At 45.2% G+C, this 23,959-nt stretch overlaps 3 protein-coding genes across 4 annotated transcripts; 2 read left to right on the top strand and 1 right to left on the bottom strand.

Moving 5' to 3' along the window:
* Nucleotides 1-585: 585 nt before the first annotated feature.
* On the bottom strand, nucleotides 586-9,011 carry drc1 (dynein regulatory complex subunit 1 homolog (Chlamydomonas)). The gene is made up of 17 exons (XM_056581642.1): nucleotides 8,811-9,011; nucleotides 8,397-8,484; nucleotides 7,790-7,902; nucleotides 7,290-7,473; nucleotides 6,861-6,998; nucleotides 6,395-6,481; nucleotides 4,249-4,371; nucleotides 3,343-3,482; nucleotides 3,122-3,244; nucleotides 2,568-2,830; nucleotides 2,449-2,504; nucleotides 2,253-2,342; nucleotides 2,000-2,086; nucleotides 1,773-1,870; nucleotides 1,304-1,456; nucleotides 874-976; nucleotides 586-717 (listed from the first exon to the last, which is right to left on the bottom strand). Exons 1-17 carry the CDS (start codon nucleotides 8,930-8,932, stop codon nucleotides 661-663), a joined length of 2,025 nt encoding a protein of 674 aa, XP_056437617.1. The 5' UTR covers nucleotides 8,933-9,011; the 3' UTR covers nucleotides 586-660.
* A 4,952-nt stretch (nucleotides 9,012-13,963) lies between these two features.
* On the top strand, nucleotides 13,964-18,200 carry paplnb (papilin b, proteoglycan-like sulfated glycoprotein). Of its 2 annotated transcripts, XM_056581576.1 has the most exons (13): nucleotides 13,964-14,075; nucleotides 14,193-14,272; nucleotides 14,552-14,661; nucleotides 14,794-14,854; nucleotides 14,959-15,061; nucleotides 15,288-15,418; nucleotides 15,731-16,054; nucleotides 16,185-16,361; nucleotides 16,453-16,603; nucleotides 16,686-16,766; nucleotides 17,203-17,341; nucleotides 17,518-17,596; nucleotides 17,721-18,200. In XM_056581576.1, exons 2-13 carry the CDS (start codon nucleotides 14,219-14,221, stop codon nucleotides 17,982-17,984), a joined length of 1,674 nt encoding a protein of 557 aa, XP_056437551.1. In that variant the 5' UTR covers nucleotides 13,964-14,075; nucleotides 14,193-14,218; the 3' UTR covers nucleotides 17,985-18,200. The 2 variants fall into 2 exon arrangements, with proteins under 2 accessions (XP_056437551.1, XP_056437552.1); XM_056581577.1 differs by having other exon boundaries at nucleotides 13,964-14,272.
* A 3,899-nt stretch (nucleotides 18,201-22,099) lies between these two features.
* erh (ERH mRNA splicing and mitosis factor) lies at nucleotides 22,100-23,474 on the top strand. The gene is made up of 4 exons (XM_056581067.1): nucleotides 22,100-22,275; nucleotides 22,655-22,742; nucleotides 23,120-23,240; nucleotides 23,331-23,474. Exons 1-4 carry the CDS (start codon nucleotides 22,273-22,275, stop codon nucleotides 23,431-23,433), a joined length of 315 nt encoding a protein of 104 aa, XP_056437042.1. The 5' UTR covers nucleotides 22,100-22,272; the 3' UTR covers nucleotides 23,434-23,474.
* The last annotated feature ends 485 nt before the right edge of the window (nucleotides 23,475-23,959 follow it).

Raw genomic sequence — 23,959 nt, 5'->3', positions numbered from 1 at the left:
TCCCTCCAGTTGGAGTCCCTCTTGTTGGTGTCCCTCCAGTTGGAGTCCCTCTTGTTGGTGTCCCTCCTGTTGGTGTCCCTCCTGTTGGTGTCCCTCCTGTTGGAGTCCCTCTTGTTGGAGATTTCCTCACCCGTCTCCTCCCCATTCTTCGCTCGCTCCACTTTGATCACTGGATAAAACCATGCTATGCTCAGTCTCTAATAACCCGGTAATGCTTACCGCTCGACTCTTTGATCAGCACTGAGCAGGGGACTGAGGGGTGACTTATATAGAGCGGGCCTCGGGATATCATAGAGGAGCGCCGGGTACCGCTGGCCCCAAACGACACCTGATTAAAGGGTGTGAATGTTCACGTTGTTTACTCCATTTAGACTCTGTTCAAATCCCTTCACTTGATTTAAGCCATTTAACACTTCTTTATGCTTTAAACTATGTGGCTTTACTAAAACATTTGTCAACCACACTTTGCACTACAGCACTCACCACATTTTCTTCAGGAAATGCATTTTCTAGTTCTATAATGATATAAATGTATTTAAGATGGATAACCTGCATTAATTATGTTCCAGTTATCTACACTCCCACCCATTACTCTAGAAAGAAGGGTGCTCAGAGTAGTTCTTTTTTTTAGATGCTTTATTATAACATTTATTTTGCCGTTCACTTAGGGGCCATCTTCATCAGCCGATCGGGAGGGATCACCAGCTCTGTGTTCACCTGTCAGAGAACACTCTTTTAGAATGGGTTCTTTCTTAGGGAGACACAGGATCACTTCAAAAACATTTTAAGCTTGAAAGGGAGGCTTTACTAATTATCTTTTGCAGTAACAGTTGATAACATAACAGGGCTGGAGGTGACGTTAGAAGGAGGTACCTTAGCATTGAGGGACTGATGCAGCAGCATGCGCAGCTCTGAGTTCTGCCGCTTGAGGTCCTGAGTGTCCCTGAAGAGCTGGGACCTCTCCGTTAGCACGGCGCTGGGTGGACAACAAGGGCCCTCAGCTCTGTCAGTGGACTGCATTTACACAACCAGTGGTAGCTCAAAGCGCTTGACAATATTGCCTAACATTCCCCCACATTCACCACACATTCACACACCGACTGCGGAGTCGACCACGCAGGGAGACAGCCAGCTCGTCGGGAGCAGTTTGGGTAAAGTGTCGGGCTCAGGGACACCTCGACACCTCGAGATCGAAATAGCAACCTTCTGTTTGCCAGTGGAGCCGCTCTGCCTCCACCTGAGCCACCTGGGCCTCTGCGGGGAGACTTTATTCTATCGGTTTTGGTAGAGCCGTGTTACTCACTGGTACTTCTCCAGGGCGCTATCCAAGGCGGTCCAGAGCTTGAGTTTGGACTCAGGCAGCACGTTGGCCAGGCTCTCCCAGAAGGCGGCCTGGTCGGGGCCCTCGGGAGCCCCTGTGAGGGTGGAGCTGTGATGCTGGGGGGCCGACCGTTCTCTGATGAGGACGTGATAAAGGGAGGAGGAGTCAATGGAGCCACTGCACAATGTGGTAAAGATGGCAAATATGAGATATAAAGTATTTTATTTTAAAAACTGCAGTCCTGTGCCGTTATCATTAGGCTAAAGAGAGAAGGAATGTAACAATTAGTTCATTAAATATAATTTGAAATCATTCACATTATATTTGTCCTTCTAATTATATTGATGAAATATGATCCGATCATTATTAACATCTAAATGATAACGTAGCTGCAATTGCACATGGCTTCCTTGTCATGGCTGGTGTTTCTTCTGGGGGGATTTGGTCAGACCTGGGCCGTCTGTACTGGGCAGTGAAGGCCTTCAGGGCAGCCAGGACCTCATCGGGGTGGAGAAGGTCAAAGGTCGAGCTGGTACTGAATCCCTCTGCCTGGATGCAGGGAAAAAAGGGAGAGTTACCACAGTTACAATCACCAGACTTTCCCCATCTCCGCTGTTCATCCTCCTTTGACTGCAACAGTGGAGGACATATAACGGTTTGGTGTCATTCTCTGCTTACATCAGCCTGCTGAGTCGGTCGTTGTTGGTAGTTTGAGAAGAATTCAGCCAGCCGGTACACGTCGTCTTTGCTCTCAACTCCCAGGGACTAGGAGACGAAGACAACACCAGAGCACACGCAGACTCTATTCAGCAATCACATTTTCCCTTCATTAAAGAAATCGATCTAAACGCAGTTCAGGCATTCAGCTTCTCCAGTCTAATGCTCTGCTAAACGTCCTCTGTTCAAAACAAACCAAAATAGTTAAACTCACAGAGAAAATGGAGTCCAGTTTGATGAGAGACTGGTGGTCTTTGTCCAGGGAAGACATTAGTGTGAGGAGTTTGCTTTCGATCAAAAAGCCCTGGGATGGAAAACGAGGGAGGGGCATCAAGGTTACCATGACTAGCTAACGTGCTAAATGAGCTATGCCTAAATGCATAAATATCAACCATAAATCCAGCGCTCACCGCCTCGTCACACAGCAGCTGCAGCAGTTTCTTCACGGTGTCAGCGGACACCCTCCCTCTGCCTCCCTCCCCCGCCGCGCCCCCTGCACTGTCCCCGGTGGCGGACGACGCCCCGTCACTACAGGCCTCGCCGTACGCCCCCGCGCTCCGAACGCCCGCGGTCCTCGACGAGGGACCGACCGCCGAGTCGGCCGTTGCCGGGCCCCGGGGGGGAGAAGGGGACAGCTCGGGGGACACGGTGGGGCGCTCCCAGACCAAGCCCAGCTGCTGCTCATGGAGGAGGCGATCGATGTCCAGCACCCTCTCCGCCAGCTCCCTCACCTCTTCCTCCTTCATCTTCCACACCTCTGCAAACCTCTCGCTGTCCACGGCCTCAAAGTGCCTGCAGCCCACGGACAGAGAGGAAGAGGAAGGGGGCGAGGGAGGAAGGGCAATTATGGGAGAAAAGAGGGAGAGGCATCCGTTATTGAACCATTATTGAGTTTTTTATGTTTTTTTATTTTTTTTATTTTTTTTAGTCGTTTTTTTTTCATCATCAATGATGCGTCACAGCATATGTCATTTCATCAAAATAGCAACAGCACGAGCTGATGCAATCAACTCAAATAACATTGTATGCATGTGTATATGAGCATAGCCACAGCTGGGTATCCCTCTATGAGCTCCTACGCACTTGATCTTCTTCTGCATGAGGGTGTATTGCTGCACGGTGCGCGTGTAGTCGTCACACTGGCCGTGGCCCACCTTGGCAGCCTGCACACGATTGGCCTTCAGGCTGTTCAGGACATCCTGCAGTCTGCAACACAACGAGGGCCCGAGACGGCCCCGGGGTCAGAACAACAACGCATGACCTCAAATGCATGTTTTGAACCTCAGTGTCTCTGTGTGTGCGACCTATTGATCTTCCGCTTCAGCTTGGACTGGATGATCATGCTGTCCTTCTCCCTGTGCATGAGCACGTGTATGTTGAACTCCTGTTTCTCCTGGTTGAGCTGGGCGGTGGCCTTCTGCTGCTGTTTCCAGAGCTGCGTGGTCTGCGCACAAACAGGGTGGGATCATTCTACAATAACAATTAGGGCATTTAGCAGACGCTTTTATCCAAAGTGACTTACATCGGACACACACACATTTCCATCAAACTAGCAAACTTTCGAACTAGCAACCCTTTCGGTTACAAGACAACTGCTCTACCTCCTGAGCTAAGCCGACCCATTCTACAAACACTGTGTCCTCATTGCTGCATATGATTGATCCTTCCTTTTATGAGTTTCCATAATATCTATGAGTCTATCAATGTTAGTGTGTTTGTGCGTCTGTGTGTGTGTGTGTTTGTGTGTGTGCATGCATGCATTTATGTAAGGGTGCGTGTGTATGTGACTGTACTATTATGGGTTTGTTTTGTGTGTGTGGATGCTTGTGTGCTGTCGAGGATGAACCTCAGCTCCTCCAAAGGGCTGAGTAAGGGAGGGGGGGAAGTGTTGGGAGTGTGGAAACTGGTGGCACACTTAGCACAGTAATGGGCCTCTGGATGAATGGAGCTTTGTGAAGGACCCCCGGAAGATAATTGTAGCTAAGATGGCTAGCCACAGCTAACCTCTGTTCTCTGGCTTGACAGCAGACCGACACAAGTCTCCTCTCTTTTGTTTCTCACTCCCCAGGCCGTATCCAAGGAGCAATATCCTCAACAGGAGATACCCCGGTCCCGCGTGCATGAGTATATATATATATATATATATATATATATATATATTTGTGTGTAGAAATATGTGTGTGTGTGTCTGTGTGTGTGTCTTTGCGTACCTGAACATCAGTCTCCAGCTTTTCCCTGATCACGTTGTAGTCATCTATTTCGGCCAGCCTCAGCTGCTCCAGCATGGCCTCATACTCCTCCACCTTCCTCCTCCTCTCCATCATGTTCTCCAACTGAACGGCCAGAGGAGCGTCTACGTTAGGGTTCACTGACACCCACTGGCGAGTGGCATTGCACACACACACACAGGTGTGGGGAGGTCGTGGAGGCAGTTCATTTTAGGTGTGTGTGTGTGTGTGTGTGCACAATACAAAAATCCATCTAAACCGACAAACAACTTTGACCTCCAAAACGATAATGCTTTTACACTCAAATACTCTCTTTGTGTGTGTTGCATGTGTCGGTGTAGGAGGTGATCAGACGTCTTGCATCAGTCTATTAAAGGTCCCATGGCATGAAATGTTCACTTTATGAGGTTTTCTAAAATTAATATGATTTCCCCTAGCCTGCCCAGTAGCTAGAAATGGCATAAGGTGTAAAACGAGCACTAGGTATCCTGCTCTTCCTTTTAAAAAGCAAAGCTCAGACTCGCCAATTTGGAATTTTCCCAGGATGTCTTCATACTAGGGCTGGGTAAAAATATCGATTCATCAATGCACTGCAATTTATTTGTTCTCGATTCAATTTCGATTGAGAACTTTTTTGAAATTGATTATTTCCATTACCCTGCGTTCACACCAAAAGATGCAAAAAGTTGACACGCGTCACGATCCCATTCAAAGTGAATGTAGAGACGCGTTGCTGCTTTGCTGCCGCAGCATTTGCTGCCGAGAAAACCGGCAGCAAAATTTGATTTGCGGCGCGTCAAAATCTGATTTGCGGCGCGTCAAAATCTGATTTGCAGCGCGGCATGCCTGTGCCCGCTTCCGGGCACGGGCGGCGGGCGCGTTCACGTATTTTGCGGCGCGTCAAATGCTGCTCGAGTTGAAATATTTCAACTTTTCGGCAGCAAACGCGTGATGACAGCCAATCAGCGTTCAACAGCGTTGCCACGGAGGCGTTGCCACTGAGTGACATGCCGTAACAGCCAATCAGTGTTACTCCCTTGGAGTGACCTAGAGTTCACTACCGTTACATTTATACGCTGACGGTTTCAGGCCGCCCTGACAATTGCTCCCGCGCCCCCTCGCTTCTCCGTTCGCGTCGTATATTTTAATTGATATATTTTTTAATTAAGGGCGCCACCAGAGGGCGCCCCCAACGCATTTGTCGCCCTAGGCGGTCGCCTAGCTCGCCTATGCCGATCGCCGGCCCTGCATGAACCCATAAACGACGGGCATTCCGACGTCTCTCCCTCTTCCACAACAGGTAAAGACATGCAATGCTCGTAATGTCGGTTGTGAATGAATTCAAAAGCACCGCGAAACTTCCCGCGCTGCAAAACTGCGGCGCAGCAAAACGTTTGCAGCGCGTCAAAACCTTTGCTGCGCCGCAAAACTTGATTTGCCGCGCCGCAAAACTTGATTTGCCGCGCCGCAAAACCTCGGCGTCAACGCGTTCGGGCAGCAAATGCATCTTTTGGTGTGAACGCAAAAGAAAAAGGAAAAAAGAAAAGCAGCAAACTCAGTCATTGTAATCTAGAAGCGAGTATGCCTAGATGTACATGTCCTTTTACATTTGTCCATGTTATGATTATTACTTTTATGCTGCAAGTTTAGCTCAGGAACAATACTATACCATGGTGTATTCCCTTTTTTCCAAGCACAATGAAATGGTTAATTCATTTTGAAATGGTTAATTCTAAAGAATATTTAGGATTTTTTGTCCACTGCACGTATTATTGAATCGATATCGAAGCAATTGGATCAATATCGAATCGAATCGAATCAATATTGAATCGAATGAAGACCTAAATAATCAAATTGAATTAAATTGTGAGGTACCTGGCAATACCCAGCCCTTCATACAGGGACATGTTACCTCCCCGTTCTCTGCTTTGCCCACCCAGAGAATTTGGCCTTTATTCTGCACCAAGGCTGAATTTCTTGAACGACTTTAAGTGCTGTATTAAGGGCCCACTAACAGCTATATAAAAGCATTCATAAAGTAGCATGCAGAGAGGGAGAGAGCAAGAGAGAGAGAGAGAGACTTGTAGGAAGTAAAGGGGAACACCCCTACTTTCCTGTGCTGCTATACCTCTGTGGTGGACCTTTGCTTCACGTGTTGCTCCCACTCTTGTCTGTTACCCGTCAGCAGGACCTTGCGTTCCTCCTCGTAGGCTTTCTGCACACAACAGGACCAAGCAAAGGTCAAATGTTTCGTGTGTGAGATGTGAAGATCACAAGTTTGGAGGTCAAGAGTTAGTGTGGTTAAAAACATGTTTATACGCGGATCCACAGAAAAGTTGCTTGAATGTTTGAAGTATGGATGTTTCATGTGATGTTCAAGGTTTTGAAGGGTCACTTAAAGGTAAGTATTTCATTTATCCATGGTTTTTTTGCACTCTGTGTCTGTAACAAAGTGGGAGGGCGGTAAAGAATAGAGGGGTCTTCAGGGGGGATGAACGGGGAGCGACTCTGAGTCTCTAATGTCCTGGGGGAGGGTTGTCCAGAGCCTGGGTACCGCCCTGCATACGTGGACACATGTGAGGTGCGTTCCTCACCTCGATGTGGTCCAGCTCCTCCCTGTTTGTCCTGGTTAGGGTCTTCACCTGCTCCTCCATCCTCTCTATCATCAGGTCCACCTCCTCCGCCTGCCGCTTCAGCTCCTTGACGTAGCGCTCATCCCGCGCCTTCAGCTCCTGTTTCACAGCGCACACGCGATGACACACACACACACACACACACACACACACACACACACACACACACACACACACACACACACACACACACACACACACACACACACACACACACACACACACATACACACAGTTTATGACTTATTCTGCTGTTCTATTGATCAATTTAATGATTGGTGTGTGTGTGTGTGGATGCCTGTGTTTTTGTGTCTGTTTGTCTGTGTGTGTGTATGTGTGTGTCTGAGGGCAAGACCATGCGTGTGTGTGTGTGTGTGCTACCATTGTTACCTGTTGCAGGTCGTTGATAAGTTTGCTCTTGTCCTCCAGCACCTGAGCACACAGCTGTAGTTGTCTGCCCAAAGCCTGGTGTAGTTCCTGGGGGATGACCTTGGCCTTGGCCTGGCTCCACCCCCTGGTGATCTCCTCAAACTTCTCCATGCTGGACCTGGCCTCGCTCTCTAGCTTCTCCACTCTGGCCCACATGGGTAGATAAGGTTCATGAGGAAATACAACACTCCTTTTTTTTAAGTGGTGTAATAGCTTTATTGATCCTAGGAAAAAAAACACAACTATCAACAAAGCTTTTTCATTAAAAAATAAGGGCATTTTACCCATTGTTTCTGCTTTTAGTGGCTTCATTATGATTATTACATGCAAATTGAGCACTGGTCTGATGTAGTTTATAACAAGTCAAGGTACAAACTCTAACGGTGAATTGAGAGGATGTCAGTGTAGATCTTATAATAAATAAATCAATGAATGAATATGAGGAAAGTAGCGTGCATTACTGGAGTCTGCGGCCTTCCCTCAGCTCAGTCCTTCTCTGGGACTCTTTAGCATCGGCTGCCACCTGGATGTTGGTGATTAACTGCGTCCCTTCGCTCAACAGGTTGACCAGCATCTGAGAAGACGTGGAAAATATGATGACTTATTAGGTATTTAAAGGCGACCCCATCAGACCCCTCAAAGACCTACTAAAATCTGCATTGCCCATGTTGCCTTAACCTCTCTAACTTGTATCTCTCTTTCACTCGCATCGCTCTCTCTCTCTTATTCTCTTTCTATTCTCCCACCCTCTCCCCCTGCTTGTCTCAGTCTATCATTTCACTTCATTTCATCCAAGGAACAGAAAAAGTGTGGAGGGGTTCATGTTGTTCGGTGCTATGGGGAAGGCCAAAGCCTGGGTAGACTATCAATTTGCAAAGCTATGAATAATCTCAAAATGCATCTCAGGTTCCTACTGATAGGAACACCTGGTTTCCAGTGAAGATTTGATATAAATGTATACACATTCCACTCACACAGGTATACATTATAAGGAAATGTCTCTTATGTTTTTTTTATTTGTAGTCTTTCAATTTAAAATGAGTATACAATAAGCAATTTCAAACCAACCCTTTCACTTTGCTCCGCTCGCTGCTCGCTTGGCCGCCCGGCCTCCTTGATCACCATGTCCTCGTTGGAGTCCTCTCCCCTCTGCCCCCTGGGAGACGGGTGGCATCAAGTCATCAACCTTCTAGAACAGAGAGCCTACTCCGTTATCACACGGCTTGTTGAATACTCGATTCTGATTGGTCAATGGATTGGAGGCTTTTACGGTCTGATATTTATAACAGACTGCTGCTATGGACGCAGTTCCAATCGTATTTAACCTACAGCTTCTTTTAGCGGAACAAAAAAAAATAAAAATAAAAATTTTGGTTGGTATATTTAGTTTAGCGATTTAACGACCGTCCTGCTGCAATGTTACTTTATCCCTAATACGCCATGTAAATGTTTAATTCAAACAAAGCAAAGGAGAATCACTACCTCTCCTTGGCCGTGCTGCGGGCGGCTCCGCGGAGGCGATGAGCGTCAGTTCTCTCCTGGTGCATTTCTGCCTCCGACGAAGACACCACAACCTCCACTGGTTTCTTCACATCTCCACTCATCTAGAAGATATCTTGCATGCTGTTGATTAATGATTGAATGATTGAACGTTAGTAACGATGACAAGACGGGATATCAATATTTCTGCCTACGGTATTGTGTTTGGTTGACGTTGCTAGGGATACGGGTCCTGACCTGTAGGTCGTTTAAAGGGCCAGTGAACAAGAAAACCACTTTTTGTCTAGTTTTAAACGTGATAATTTGTCTTATATGATGGTCAACAGAGTTATCGATGCCATTTGATCAGTTCTTGTAATAACTGGGGTACTCAGATGAAAGAATATCAGCTGAGCAAAAAAAGTAACAGATTTTCCTTCGTCCTGTTTCCAGAAAATGAATCTGGCCAATATAAAATGTTGAATTAAAGATTAAACTCCATAAAGTATAATCCCTTTCCATATTGCAACAAGCGTTTAATTTCTTAACCCATGTACCTTTATGAGAAGTTTTTCCGGGGGTCTAATAACATTAAGTTAACATGGGGTTCCCACAGCAGTGGATTGGACAGCTCCCTCAAAGTCTGGAGAACAACCCATTTCTGACGTGCATACACAAGCTCGCTTATCTGCTGTGCACACGAGGAGACATTTCCTCAAGTGCCCTGAAGGCATTGGATCTAATGGGCATTTAAAAAAATCATAATCCATAATAGCTGCAGTTGCTGTTCAATGGCGAGACCACTACAGGCTTATACCAGGTATGTCTACAAATCTATTGATTCTATTAAGACAGGTTATTCATGAAAGGATGTTGATGCCTGATGAAGATCACTATAGCGATCGAAACGTTGCCTGTTAATAAATCCACTTCTGGAGCATTAAAACAGTGTGCAGACCCTCCTTTCTCTTATTTAAGACAGGTATCATAAAGTCTTATATTATATTTAAAAAATATACAATGAATATTGATCAAACTTCTCTCAGTTGTTAAAGCTTATTTTTCTTCCTGCACCTGTCGTAGCATATATATATATATATATATACATATATATATATATATATATATATATATATATATATATATATATATATATATATATACATATAATTTTATTTCTTTAATCATTCTTACCTGTGGCTTTTGGATTATGTAATACACAAGGGTACTCAGCGACTAATAATATATAATTCAGTAAAGAATGCAGCAAAGGTTGGTTGTTTTTGTTATTGTTTAGGTTTTGCACTTGAACATGGATAGACAGAAGTGAGACCAAAAAGGAATAATACATTCTACTCTAATGTCTGATTCTCATTAATGCTCCACAGTGCGCACATTATAATAGCATTAACCCCTTTTCTTTTAATCTCAAAATACATTTAGACATTTATTATTGACCTTTGGTGTGTTCGAGGGGAAACTGAAAGAGCTTGTGTGGGTGGGAAGTTCTTTCTGTGTTGATGAAGCATGTTGAACACCATTCAGAGGGAGGGCGTAGTGGCTGTATCTCCCCGTGGTGCTGCTCCCAGGGACGCTGCTGGCTGCTTTTGATAAGAGAGGGAGGTGTGGGGATCCTGACACGTGCCTTATCTCCTGGGCCTTTAATGTCTTCTGTGCACGGTTCTTAATGCTGCAGTATTCATTTAGGAGACTGTTACTTCTTTCTCATTTGTCTGTTGTCTCTGCTTACATTAGTAAAAAGCTGCCGTTAAGATCTCAAAGTGCTGTAAATCAAATAGAATAAGTACACATGATAGCATGTTAAAATGAAAACCCACCAGAACTAACTAGCAGTGTTATTTACTAAATTGTCGATCTAATTTATAATTTGATGTATCACACATTTATGTAAAGCTATTCAACTATTGTGGTATATCTCTCTCTTGGAATTGCGCCGATATTTCCACAACAACGATCAAACACTTTACACTCTACATATTCCCATACATAATTTCATTGTCATTCCTCAAGTCAATTCCAGCAACGTACACAATGGAGCATTGGAGCTGTTCCCTGACAAATAGAGGGCGTTATTTCGCTGATTATTTAAACCTAAAAAGTATAAGAGACAAGGCCTATCGTGTGTCATTCCCACAATAGCAGCAAACATGTGTTTTTAAAAAATAAAAAACACATGTTATCATCAAAAAGATGATAAGAAACAGACAAATGGATTATTCAATCAAACAGATAAGTTGTTTTGATAGGGAGAATTATAGGGCATTGATAGACATTCATACGTAAACATTCGGTTTTTCGTACCAAATACAATTAGGCAATCAACTAAATAGATTCAATGGGTAAGACGCAAACACTGCTGGACTTTTAGGTTCTGGATTTTGATTGGATTTTGATTGAAACATGGTGATACTGTCAAGCCCTAACACAGATCAAAGTCCCAACACATAACTTGACACAAACAATTCCAAAAAAGACAAAGATTGTGGGGAGAGGAAGAAAGGAACATGATTTGTGCGTAAATGTGTGTTTGTTTTTGTTTGTATGTGTGCGTGAGTGCGTGTATGTGTGTGTGCATGCATATATGAGTGTATTTGTGCATTTGTGCATTTGATGTGTGTGTGCATATGTGAGTGCGTTTGTGCATTTGTATGTGTGTGCGCTTGGGCATATATAAAGGCCAACGTACACAAGCTCTGATATCGGAAAGGAATTCATTGTGAACCGCTTGATCACTCCCTTGTGGAACTTCTCTTCCACCCGGTGGACGAGCACTGATTGATGTGTGCACGAGTGTTTGTGTGTGTGTGTGTGTGTGTGTGTGTGTGTGTGTGCGTGCATGTGAGGGTTCAGAGTTAACGAAGACGTTAATCTGAGTCTCAGACAGCCGTGAATAGGTGAGGAGGGGGAGGAGAAGGAGGGGCAGGGGGAGGAGGATCTAGGCAGTACATCTCATGTCGTGTCTGCCGCCCACCCTTCAACCCCCCAGGTGTAGAGCCCACCGTGGGGGGGGCGTCGGTGCATGAGATTGCAACCGCAAAATGGATGACGGGATCAAACCATTTATAGCCCGCCTGGGTGACCCATGCACAAGCGCATCAATGCACACATCTTTCATCCCGATTCAGTATATTCTATGCTGTTATTTTTGTTAATTTCACCGTTTAACTTTTTGTCATTAAGAAGGCTGGCACTTTTACTCTCCCTCTCTTTTGCCCTGGCTCTTCTGATACTCTGCTCACAATGAGTCACTGACAGCTTAACTGCCCTGGACCAATGCGGTCACAGAGACAGTCCGACGTTTAAAAGCAGACCAGATTAGTCCGAAGCAAACCTATTCCAACCCCCGTCCAGAGCATTACTCCTTGCAGGTCGACGGCCCAGGAGTGTCGCTCGTGTATCTCCCACCATTATCCCTTCATCCCTCTTGAGTCTTGTTGTTACTGTTGAACTTCCTTGTCCAGACTTTCCATTGGCTCCTACACCTGCTACAGCTCAACTGCTTTCCTCCCCAGATCTCTGTGTGATTAGTGAAGGAGGCCACAGGCCGTAGGATCACCATGGACTCCGACCAAAAGGACAACTCGGCTCCCGGGGCCGGGAAGGAGGAAGGAGGTGCGGCGGAGGGGACCTCGGGGGGGTTCGAGGTGACGGAGGGCCGCCTGGAGCAGCTGATGAAGAGCATGGAGGTCCTGCTGTCGGAGGTGGAGCAGCTGCGCGCCGGCTGCAGCCACCAGGCGGCGGAGCTGGTCACCACGACCACGGAGCTCCTACGGCAGCAGGAGGACATAAAGGAGAGCTATGCCGGGCTGGGCCGCGACATGCAGGAGGTGGTGGACACCATGGATGAGCTGCTGAGCACCAAGAGCGCCATCGACGACAGGGAGAGGCAGGCCAAGAAGCTGAACCGGCAGCTCTGAGGGTGGGGTTAGGCTGTGAGGCTTGAAGACAAGAGGTGGTGATCTCTCTCTCTCCCTCTCTCTCTCTCTCTCTCTCTCTCTCTCTCTCTCTCTCTCTCTCTCTCTCTCTCTCTCTCTCTCTCTCTCTCTCTCTCTCTCTCTCTCTCTCTGCCCTCTATTCTTCACCATTGGGTGGAGAAGCAAAGTAAAAGGGATACAACAGTCGGTGGGGGGTTTGTGGACTATGGAGAACTTTGAAGAGAAGTGGAGAACATTATAGGCTTGGCTGATCTTAAATAAGAGTCGTATATTGTATGATACATGACATTTTTTTAACTGATCATACCGATGGTATGTGTGTGCATGTGTGTGTGAGTGTGTGTGTGTGCATTCTATAGTGTGTGTGTGTGTGTGTGTGTGTGTGTGTGTGTGTGTGTGTGTGTGTGTGTGTGTGTGTGTGTGTGTGTGTGTGTGTGTGTGTGTGTGTGCGTGTGTGTGGGCACGCATGTATGTCGATGTGCTAATGTGTGTGTGCACTCACGTATTTGTGTGTGTGCATCTGTGATTCTCGTGTAATACTCCCAATATGTCCTCTACTGGGTGAACAGTAGAAGCGCTATTTCAACAGGACATCCATGAGCCTACCCTATCAGTGGGGAGGACGGGGGCGACTTTGTGCCCCACATCAACAGATCGCTTCTCCTTTCTTCCCTGATGTTAGGCCTTGCTTTCATCCGTGCATCATATGGCATAGAGTCAAAATTGTCCGCCACAGACCCCTCCAGAGACACAGCTCCACACAGCGCCAGTGCTATGATAGGCTAGTGTGTGTTTCGTGGTTTTGGCTGCAAAACGAGGACATTCTATGGTTCAGCAGCCCAAGCCACCGTCACGGCTGCCTAGGATCCTATATGTTTTTATGTGTGTCGCCGCTTCGTAGTTTCTGCTTTTATTGCTGCTTCAGAATGAGTGGTAGCAACTATTGAAATCAACTATTAAATATCTGATTCAAACCCAAGATTTGCATTTGCATTTATATTAAAACGGGAAAAAAATATGGGAAAAGATATATAGTATACACCATTTTTTTGTACATTATAATAGCTTTTTTTTGCTTTTATAAAATAATCTAAAAAGAAGTGTGAGCTCATTAAAAAGACTTGGAAAAATATTAGAACATAGTGTACATTGGAACATTTGAAACCTGACACCTGGGGGGCGGGGGGCTGTAGTATTGGATAGTTTGGAGGTGTTGAAGAAACAGAGAGCTGAGTGTCAGTACAGCCACCTCCTCTTTTAGGATCCACTCCCATCTGGACCGCTGTCTGCAGGACAGATTCCCTGTCCGACGGTAGGAACTCACTCCATCTTCTTACAGAATGAATACTTATTTTTACTTATATTCGAATTTTAATGATTTGAATATGCTATACCTGAATTGATATGCTAACATGAGCCTCTCTAACAGTAGTCCTTCAGAGGCGGTTTTTGGACATGGACATCCTTCTGGTCTTGGTTCTTCAGCTGCTGGCTGTGCCTGTATTTACTGTAAGGTTGACTTTGTACGGCTTTCAATTATTTTTACTTGTAAAACTTAGCAAAGTATCAAAGATAAATATAAAAAAGAATAACCTGACAGATCTGGACGAGTACATACAGTACCACCATTGATATTCAAGTTATGCAATGTTTAACCACCACATCTATTTTGGTGGGTCTCCTGTGGTTTTGTGGTTTGTGGTTTTGACCTCGGTCTCCCTGAGAGCTACATTGTTTGTTCCATAGGCTGTTCTTGTACTTATTTTAGTGCTTGATGTGATGTTTTAGCAAAGGAATCCCAGCCATGACATCTGGGGGGATTATGGCACCTATGGGCCATGCAGTCGAACCTGTGGGACAGGAATCTCTGTAAGAACCAGGAAGTGCATCACCCAAAGGTAGGACAGGGGAGATATAATAAACCATAGACAAATTCTGTAAGAAGGTATGATAGAGTATAATAAATAATAAAATGTTAAATACAGATTTTGTTATTACACTAATCCAATATTGCTTCTTCTCTCCTGCAGGACGGATGGAGGTCATAATTGTGTGGGATCATCCAAGTCATACCGCATCTGTAACTCACAGGTAGTTTCCAATTATCTCTCTCTCCTACTCTTTGTCTTTCTCCAACCTCTAGCTCAATCTCCCTCCTCTCAATGGAACAAACCTTCTATCCTTTGACCATGCAGGAATGTCCGATAGGATCCAGGGACTACCGGGAAGAACAGTGCGCAGAGTTTGACAGACTGGCATTCCAGGGAAAAAGTCACTCATGGGTGCCTTACCATGGAGGTAAAGGTTATGTTTTTTTTTTAAATTTCACTCTAGAGCTAAGGCCACAACCATCATGGAAAGCTGTGAATAATTAAAGGCACTACTAATACTAGTATTTAATACTAATTTAAATTCCCTGTCTGAAACTCTGTACAGCATGTACCGAAACAAGTATTATAAAATCACTTCAACAATTAGTTTAATCTATGAGAGCATTTTTTACCAATCTCTCTCTATTCTGTAGCTTCCAATGTGTGCGAGCTGCACTGTGTCCCCAAAGGAGGAAACGTCTCCTACAGACAGAGGGCCGCCGTGGTAGATGGGACCCCCTGCCGTGAGGGACGCCGTGGCATCTGTGTGGATGGGGCATGCAGGGTAGGATCTTCACAGTAATCAACTTCTGAACATGAAATTTGGTTTTAAGATAGGCTTTAACATGGAATAAGGGTGTCTACATGTAGGTATTTTCTTCAACACCTCGTCTCATAATTCACACAATTGTGCCAATTCACACTTTAGATTCGTCAAATGTTGTTATGGATTTAAACTGGACATTCCAGGCAACAGCCCACGTGTTAAATATGTATGTATTTGTTGTTTGTTTTTGATCTGTGTTTTTATTTGACTTATCTGTGTATCTTCATATTCCTAGAGAAAAAATAAAAATAATTTCCCTTTCCTCCACAGCCACTGATCCACGGAGAGTTCCTGGGCTTGGACCAAGACGTGCAGCAGCCCGTTGCCTCCTCGGCGCGGGCCCCTGTGGCTCCTCATCTAAGGGACACGCAAATCTACGCCTACACCACCGGCGTGTACGGGGCCTGCTCAGTCAGCTGCGACGGAGGCATGCAGTACCGCAGCGTGCAATGCATGCTCCAGGACCCGGTGAACCCGCGCACGGTGGACGAGACCGACTGCATTGCCCGAGTGCTGCAGAGGCCGGCGTGCCAGCAGGCCTGCAACATGCAACCATGTGCCACTGCTGAGTACAGTGTCTCCGTCTTCAGTGGGGTCTGTACCGCAGGTCTACCTGTTCATCTGTCTATCTGGATGTCCGCCTAAACAGACAGGGTATCAAAGGATCCTCACAGCTGATACACACAGTGATGTATTGACGCTCTTCTTCTCTGCCCGCCATCAGTGCTCGGTGACGTGTGGAGAAGGCCAGCAGACCAGGGACGTCTTCTGCGCGGGTCCTTCTGGGGAGCACCTGGCCGACCACGCTTGTAGTGGCCTGCAGCGCCCCCCGGCCTTCAGGCCCTGCCACAGGTCCCGATGCCCCCTCCATATCACCTGGCATGTTGGTGACTTTGGCCTGGTATGTACATTGTGCTATCTGGATCCCCCCCCCCCATCAGTTTGGCTTTATTTACAATGATTGACGGGTTGTGGTTGGACGCTCTCTGCAGTGCACCAGGAGCTGTGGTGGGGGCGTCAGAGACAGGCGGACGGGGTGCTATGATACAGACCTCAACCCATATCCAGAGCACAGGTGTGGATCCACCGGAAGTCCTGTCGCCATGGAGTCATGCAACACGCAGCCCTGCCCAGAAGCCCAGAGTATGTATCCTATCCCCTTGTCGCTGTATTGTGTTGTGTGTGTGTGTATTTCTATGGATATAACCTTATATATTATTACCAGGGGTCCCAAGTATGCAGGCCACAATAGCCAATGAAAGCCCTTCAAGAGGACTGGTGCCTTACATCCCAGGAGAGCAGTTGGGTATGCCAGACCATGTGTTTCTATCTAATCTTCTTGGCACGTTCAAACATGCCAATGTTTAACAAGTTCTTTAACAACATGCATCTCGATCGCTGGCAGATATGCATGATAAAACAGTAGCCTTAGGGGAATGTGCAAAATGAAAATAGGCCTCTTATTTTAATTACTGTATTCTCAGGTGATATAATAAGCAACTATAGTTTCCAGGTTATCATTTTCTTCTTTTCCGTGTTTAAATCTTTCACTGGCAGACACGGAGTTCCCCGCTGTTTTATGTACTACCTCACTACCAGGGGCAATACTTTGATCGTAAAAATAAACATACCTTCTGCTGTATAAAAAATGCTAATTAGAAAACGTATATTTTTAACAAGGAAGCCGTAGGCAAGTAGCTCTCCATGTTTTTTATTTTTTCAATGTTGTGTTCACACATTAGCTCCAAGACCACGTGAGAGCATCACTGTGGTCGGATCCCCCTGTCAGCAGTCACGATATGGCTGCTGTGCGGACGGACACACTACTGCCACTGTCCTTAGGAATAGGGGATGCCCCGGTGGTGACTGCGTTCGCACCAGGTATACTTGCTGCTCTGCATCTTTCTTGACATCTGTAAAATTTATGCCAGAATTTACAGGCAGCTCATATTTAAAAAAACAAACAAAAACAATATGGAGATTAAATCGACCTGCAAATTCTGCAACGTTGATTGCATGCAATGATATGCAACAAAGAATCTCTCTTGCCTCCTAAGGTACGGCTGCTGTATAGATGGGATAACTGCTGCTCAAGGGTTTGGAAGGGCAGGATGCCCTGAGTACCGGACCTCAGTGGTAAGAATATACATTTATGTGCTCTCTTGTTGGGTTTCAAGGATTTTCACTACCCAAACATAATATAAACAAACCACTTAGCTAACCGCTATTATTGTTTTTTTATTGTGATCTGGTCAATCAGCCGCCATCTCCCTCTGCCATTCCATCAACTGGAGATATCTGCTCCCTGCCCAGGGAGGAGGGTCCCTGTGACACCTGGATGGTTCGCTTCTACTATGACTCCGGTGTGGGGAAATGCACAGATTTCTGGTATGGAAGTTGCCAGGGCAATACCAAGAACTTTGCCTCACTGGAAGCCTGTCAGAGAAAGTGTGGGAAACCATCGCTAAGGGCGATCCCGCATGCAGGCCCCACCTCTCGGAGAGCTATGAGAACAAGGAAGTGAACTCTCTGAAGGGCTGAAGGGAAGTGAAACCATGATGCACAAATAAATCACAGATGATGATGCATAAGGATGATGTGTTACTTTGATAAGGCATGTTTGTACCAATCATCATAACCATTGTCTTGTGTAAATTGCATTAAACGGAAAAAGACACATTTTCACGTTGAGCACACGAATTCGTGACTCGTTTATTTCTTTAGAAAAACATGAAGTCAAAATGCGCGGCAAGCAGAAATAATCCCGCATGGGGCTCTACGTCATGAGGCGTTCCTAACATTTAAAGGGACAGCGATCCCTGAACAACCAAGACAGTAAATGATATGCCTACAACAGTGTATAGAACAACACTTAACAACATAGGTGAATTATGATATGTTACACTCACTACACACGTCCCCCCAGAATTCACCAACAGAAGAAAACAAAAACAAAACAGTCATCGTGAGGCGGGCGTATTAACCGGCCAGTGGGGGCAGAGCTGGCAGTCGTCCACGTCGTGGGGGATGGGCCAATTCAATGGGCCTGGCCATGTCCAAGGGAGCTGGCTTGAGGCGGTCAATGGAGATTCGCTCCAGTTTTCACCCCATGTCCACCACAAAATGTTTGTCCCCCATCTCCAAAACCCGAAACGGGCCCTCGTAGGGCGGGCGTAGCGGTCCACTGTGGGCGTTGTGGCGAATGAAAACGTAGTCAGCCGTCCGAAGCCAAATGGGGATGTGCGACTGAGGAAGGCCGTGACGGGAAGGGGGGACAGGTGCGAAAAGCCTTGCATTGTCCAACAGCTTGTACCGGAAATGTAGGAAAGATGACGTTGCTGGCGGGCGGACCATGGCTCAGCCACCTTGGCCATGGCGAAAGTCAGCGGCTTGTGGTCGACAAAAGCGGTGAAGTGTGACCTTCCAACAGAGAACAAAAGTGTCTGATGGCAGGTAGAGACCAAGCAGCTCCCGGTCGAAAGTCCGCAACTGGGGCGCAACTGACGGCTGAAGAAGGAAAGTGGCTGCCAGGCCCCGCCCACCCACTGCTCATAGACGGCACCGACAGCGTAGTCCGATGCGTCCGAGGTGATGGCGATGGAGGTTGTCGGAGAAGGATGTGCCAGCATGGTGGCGTTCGCCAGGGCTGCCTTAGTGGCAACAAAAGCCTTGTCCCTGCTCTCAGTCCAGTCCACAGCATGCTTGGGCTTACCTTGCAAAGCCTCATGCAAGGGCCGCATGAGCTGGGCGGCTCAAGGGATGAAACGGTGGTAAAATTCACCATGCCAAGGAACTCCTGCAGTGAGTTGACAGACTTGACAGTGAGCAGGCGTGGGAACTGTGCGACCGCCTCCACCTTCAATGTGAGAGGGGCTGCACCATCCTTAGTGACTCTGTGTCCCAGGCAATCGATGATGGAGAGACCAAACTGGTACTTGGCCGGGTTGACAATTAGCCCATGTTGGCTGAGCCACTCAAAAAGTGTCCGGAGGTGCGCCAGGTGCTGAGATTTGGACGTGCTCGCCACCAGGATGTCATCCAAGTACACAAAAAGAAAAGGCAGCTCCCGTAAAACAGAGTACATGAGGCGTTGAAAAGTTTGAGCCGCGTTTTTAAAGCCGAATGGCATTTGCAGGTAATCAAACAGACCAAACGGCTTGATCACTGCTGTTTTGGGAACGTCCAGTGGGTGTATAGGCCCCTGATGATATCCCCGGACAAGGTCCACCTTGGAAAAAATCACCATGGAGATGCTGTCGCGGATGAAAAGCAGCCTGCCAGCGTGGCCGACGCTCATGGCCACTACCGAGCGCCGGCCCTGGCGTCTCCCAACCCGCCGAAACTGCATCGCGGACGGCATTTAAGAGACTTAGGTCCAAACTTTGCATGGTAAAACCACATGCCTGAAGACTGCTGCGGGCCTGAAGACTGCTGGGGTCAGAAGACTGCTGCCGATGAGAAGTGGTGGCCGCGATGAGGGTGGAGTCGTCCAGTGTCGAAGGAGCGACGTACGAGCTACTAATGCAGCTCTCACTTGGGAAGGCACCTGAGGCAGGAAAAACTGAACGAAAAGAAAATCGGGTTTGTGCTCCCCTATGAGATCAAGCATACGGGCCAGGAGCTCAGAAGGTTTGCTGTCACTGAGTCCTTGAAGTAAGAAAAGCCTGCTGGCTCTCTCAGCGTCCGACAGTTCAAAGGTCTTCAACAGGTGGGCTTTGAGTGCCGCATACATCTCCCTTGCCGGAGGATTTTTAAGGAGGCTCACCACTCTGGATGCTGTGGAATTTCCGAGAGCTGACACAATGTAGTAATACTTGGTCGTATCCGCGGTGATCTCCCGCGACGCGAACTGCGCTTCGGTCTGGGCTAACCATGCCGACGCCGACGATTCCCAGAATTTGGGGAGTTTGAGGGGAACAGCGTTCGCGGCATAGCCGTGTCTTGTCTCCGGATATGTCCAGCAGACGTCCGGCCCATTCACAACCTACGGTAAATACGGATACGGACTGTTTCGTCCGGTCCCGGAGGTGTTTCGTCCGTCAATGGGTCGCCTCAGCATACGAATCCGGAGTGCTCCGGGAGAAACAGAGCAATACCACCGGAAATCGAGGCAGAAGTCAGACCATTCGCAAAAATAGATAGAGTAGTATCTGATATGTATATATATTGTATTTAACGTTTTATACTTAAATTATACTATATACCTGACCTTTTTATTTTATTGTTCCCCTGCTTTGGCAATGAGTTGTAACTGGTCATTTAAAAATCTTGCAACATTTTGAGGAGATAATCTGCAGGTTGGTGAGGGGTGTCACGTGCCACCGCCGTCTATGCCTACACTTTATGCACTTTTTTTTGCCAATTTCGGATGACACAAAGCAAAATCATCTCTACAGATGCCATGTTTGTGAATGTCGATGCCGTTAATTTGTGACACGACAGTCACTGCCCTCTAGAGGATTGCGTAACATCCATAACAATACGGAAACAGGACGGAGGTATGAAGCGTAGCACCGGAGGCAACGTTTGGTAAAGACGGACAAATTTCGTCCGGATCCGGAGGTATGAATCGGCCTTAACGTCGGGGTCACCAGTGTGGAAATTGCATAAACAGAAAAAGACAATTTCTCACGTTGAGCACACGAATGCGTGACTCGTTTATTTCGTTAGAAAAACAAGAAGTCAAAACGCGCTTCAAGTAGAAACAATCCCACATGGGTCTCTATCTACGTAAATCTAGGGTAGGCAATATGTTTTAAAACGATTATTGTCCTATTTGTCCTATACATCCCAAAGGCAATCAATCAACTAAATGGTCAGATTTTTGGACATTTGTTATCTGGTATCTCTGACGGTCGAAGACCTGTCTTAAGTCTGTCAACAGCCTTGACAACCACACATTGATTAATTGACACAGATACAGATAAATCAGGGTTCAATCAGACATATGGTGCATATGTTTTTTGCATAAATGGCCATGAAATCACTGAATAAAAGTCTGTGTTATTGTTATTATTTTAATTGTGGAGAAACCAGGGACAATTTGATAGTGAGTGTTGAAAATTTGGACATTTGAGGGTTTTAAAGATATTTGTTGGGACTTGGGATACTCAGCTTGAAACCAGGGCAACAACGTGCAACAATTTATATATTATGCAACAAAATAAAAAATAAATTGTTGTATATATATATATATATATAGATAAACAATTTATATTTTATCTTGTTTTTTTACATTATTAGTGGTAGTAGTAATAGTTATACTGTATATATTATTATATAGTATATATATTATATATAGTATATATATATATATATATATATATATATATATATATATATATATATATATATATATATATATATATATATATTCCTCCACAAGCTGCCTTTAATACGGTCTAAAAGGCTCAAAACCAGTGAAACCTGACCACCGGTATATATATATATATATATTTTTTTTGCATTATTAGTGGTAGTAGTAATAGTAGTAGTATCTATTAGTATGGTTTATTTAATTTTATTTTGACGGTCCTTTCCGTTCCCTTCAACCGAACGATCCAGACTCCAGACCAATGGGTGGCAGTAATGAACTGATGAGATAGGTGGTGCCTTATTAAAAACAAAACAAGATGAAGAAGAAGACGAAGAAGGCCGAAGAAGACATCAACCGGAACACTACTAACTTCATTTCCTTTATATTCTTGTGCTTGATTTCTGGTGCAACACGAGTAAAGGAAATATATTTTGTAAACTTTGAAATACGGTTGTTTATTTAAAACAACAACTAGAAGTTCGACGTCGGAAAAAAAATGGTAAGTGGTTAAACTTGTTCAGCTTTAGAAAACGATGCGTTGTTGTAATGGCTGCTTTACCGATGCTAAGCTAATGGAGCTATGCTAATACTAACCGAGCGAATGTTTTCATCATAACCTTCATTTCATGTTTAGACGTGTAATCAGATTTAATGCAATCTAAATGTGGTTCTTGTGCATTCCTATCATTTGCTGGATAATATTTAACTATTCAATGAATTTCCAATGAGTTACCCTGCAAAATAAATGCTACATAATAACATGTATCCAGCTTATCCATATTATATCCTATAGATTGGGAGTATTTACAATTTGTACAGTTTTCTTAAGTTTTCTTAATTCTTGTCAGATATCCTTTTAATTGTATTTCTTTTTACAGTCTCACACAATTCTACTTGTCCAGCCAACAAAGAGACCCGAGGGCCGCACGTATGCGGACTACGAGTCAGTCAATGAGTGTATGGAAGGTGAGGTCTACGTGTTTTAAGCGTACGCTGTTCATGGGTTATTTTCACAAGTATGATTACATCTTCCTAATAGTGCTCACATTTTTAAGAATATAACAATTTCACTATTTTGTTTCCTTTTATACAAACGACACATAGTTGTTGTTTTTTGTGCCAAATATTTGTTTGATCTATCAATCATCATTGTAAGTAATTGTTCTACATCCATCATTGCATGAGTTATATTTCAAGCTATGGCCTGCTGCAGCAGATATAGATGTAAATATTCATTGAGCAAGCATTTACAACATTAATCCTGCCTTTTTCCCCGTCCCATATATGTTCGAAGATTTGTGTTCAAAAACACTTATCATGAGATGTACTCAATTCTTTTTCAGGTGTGTGCAAGATGTACGAGGAACATTTAAAGAGGATGAACCCAAACAGTCCGTCCATCACTTATGATATCAGTCAGTTGTTTGACTTTATTGATGACCTGGCAGATTTGAGCTGTCTTGTGTAAGTATAAGTGCTCAAGAAGGATGTTGTGTGCCATGCGAACTTGGTCAATTCATTCTGTCGTTCTTGTAACTGTACTTTTCCTCACAGGTACAGAGCTGACACCCAGACATACCAGCCATACAACAAGGACTGGATTAAAGAGAAGATCTATGTGCTCCTGCGGCGTCAGGCACAACAGGCTGGGAAGTAAATGCCAGGAGTTTGCCCTGCAGTTCAAATCTAGGAGAAGTTTGCTGTGCATAAAGAAATTGATACTTAATTAAAATATATAATTGAGTGGGGGTTGGGTGGAGCATACATTTGATATTCGCAAAGTGGAGCCTCATTTTCAAGGACAGAAATGCTCCATGAGACCGATTATTTTTTTTTGTTGTCAGATACTGATTTCTTTTAAATATGTGGTCAGTTTATATGAGCACCATTTGACATGTTTTTATACCTGTAGAATAGGCTGCTGTGGACAGAGGGGTGTTTATTTGAATGGCTGCATAGGTTTCTTTTGAATGTCAAGCGAAGCAAAGTTACATTTTGTAGCCTGTTACTATTCCACCCTTTTTTTCCCCGATTTTTTTTTTCAGTATATATTTACTTTGCTTCTGTTTTGTGTTTCTAAATAAAATATTGTTTTCATTCTGACTTTTGGCATCACATCTTTTTAATTTATACAGAGCTGTAATAAATCTTTTCATAATCAAAATTATGCTTCAGTGTTTAAT

The sequence above is a fragment of the Gadus chalcogrammus genome, chromosome 21 (assembly GCF_026213295.1).
Source record: "Gadus chalcogrammus isolate NIFS_2021 chromosome 21, NIFS_Gcha_1.0, whole genome shotgun sequence".
Classification (NCBI taxonomy): Eukaryota; Metazoa; Chordata; class Actinopteri; order Gadiformes; family Gadidae; genus Gadus; species Gadus chalcogrammus.
This window is presented reverse-complemented; position numbering and strand designations above follow the sequence as displayed.

Coding starts and splice junctions, on each gene's coding strand:
- drc1 (XM_056581642.1), bottom strand. CDS start 8,932: ATGAGTGGAGATGTGAAGAAACCAGTGGAGGTTGTGGTGTCTTCGTCG. Junction 7,474..7,789: donor AGGGAAGGCCGCAGACTCCA/GTAATGCACGCT, acceptor CATGTGGGCCAG/AGTGGAGAAGCTAGAGAGCG. Junction 1,871..1,999: donor GACCGACTCAGCAGGCTGAT/GTAAGCAGAGAA, acceptor CCCTGCATCCAG/GCAGAGGGATTCAGTACCAG.
- paplnb (XM_056581576.1), top strand. CDS start 14,219: ATGGACATCCTTCTGGTCTTGGTTCTTCAGCTGCTGGCTGTGCCTGTA. Junction 16,055..16,184: donor GTGTCTCCGTCTTCAGTGGG/GTCTGTACCGCA, acceptor GCCCGCCATCAG/TGCTCGGTGACGTGTGGAGA. Junction 17,597..17,720: donor CTGAGTACCGGACCTCAGTG/GTAAGAATATAC, acceptor CTGGTCAATCAG/CCGCCATCTCCCTCTGCCAT.
- erh (XM_056581067.1), top strand. Junction 22,743..23,119: donor AGTCAATGAGTGTATGGAAG/GTGAGGTCTACG, acceptor ATTCTTTTTCAG/GTGTGTGCAAGATGTACGAG. Junction 23,241..23,330: donor GCAGATTTGAGCTGTCTTGT/GTAAGTATAAGT, acceptor TTTTCCTCACAG/GTACAGAGCTGACACCCAGA.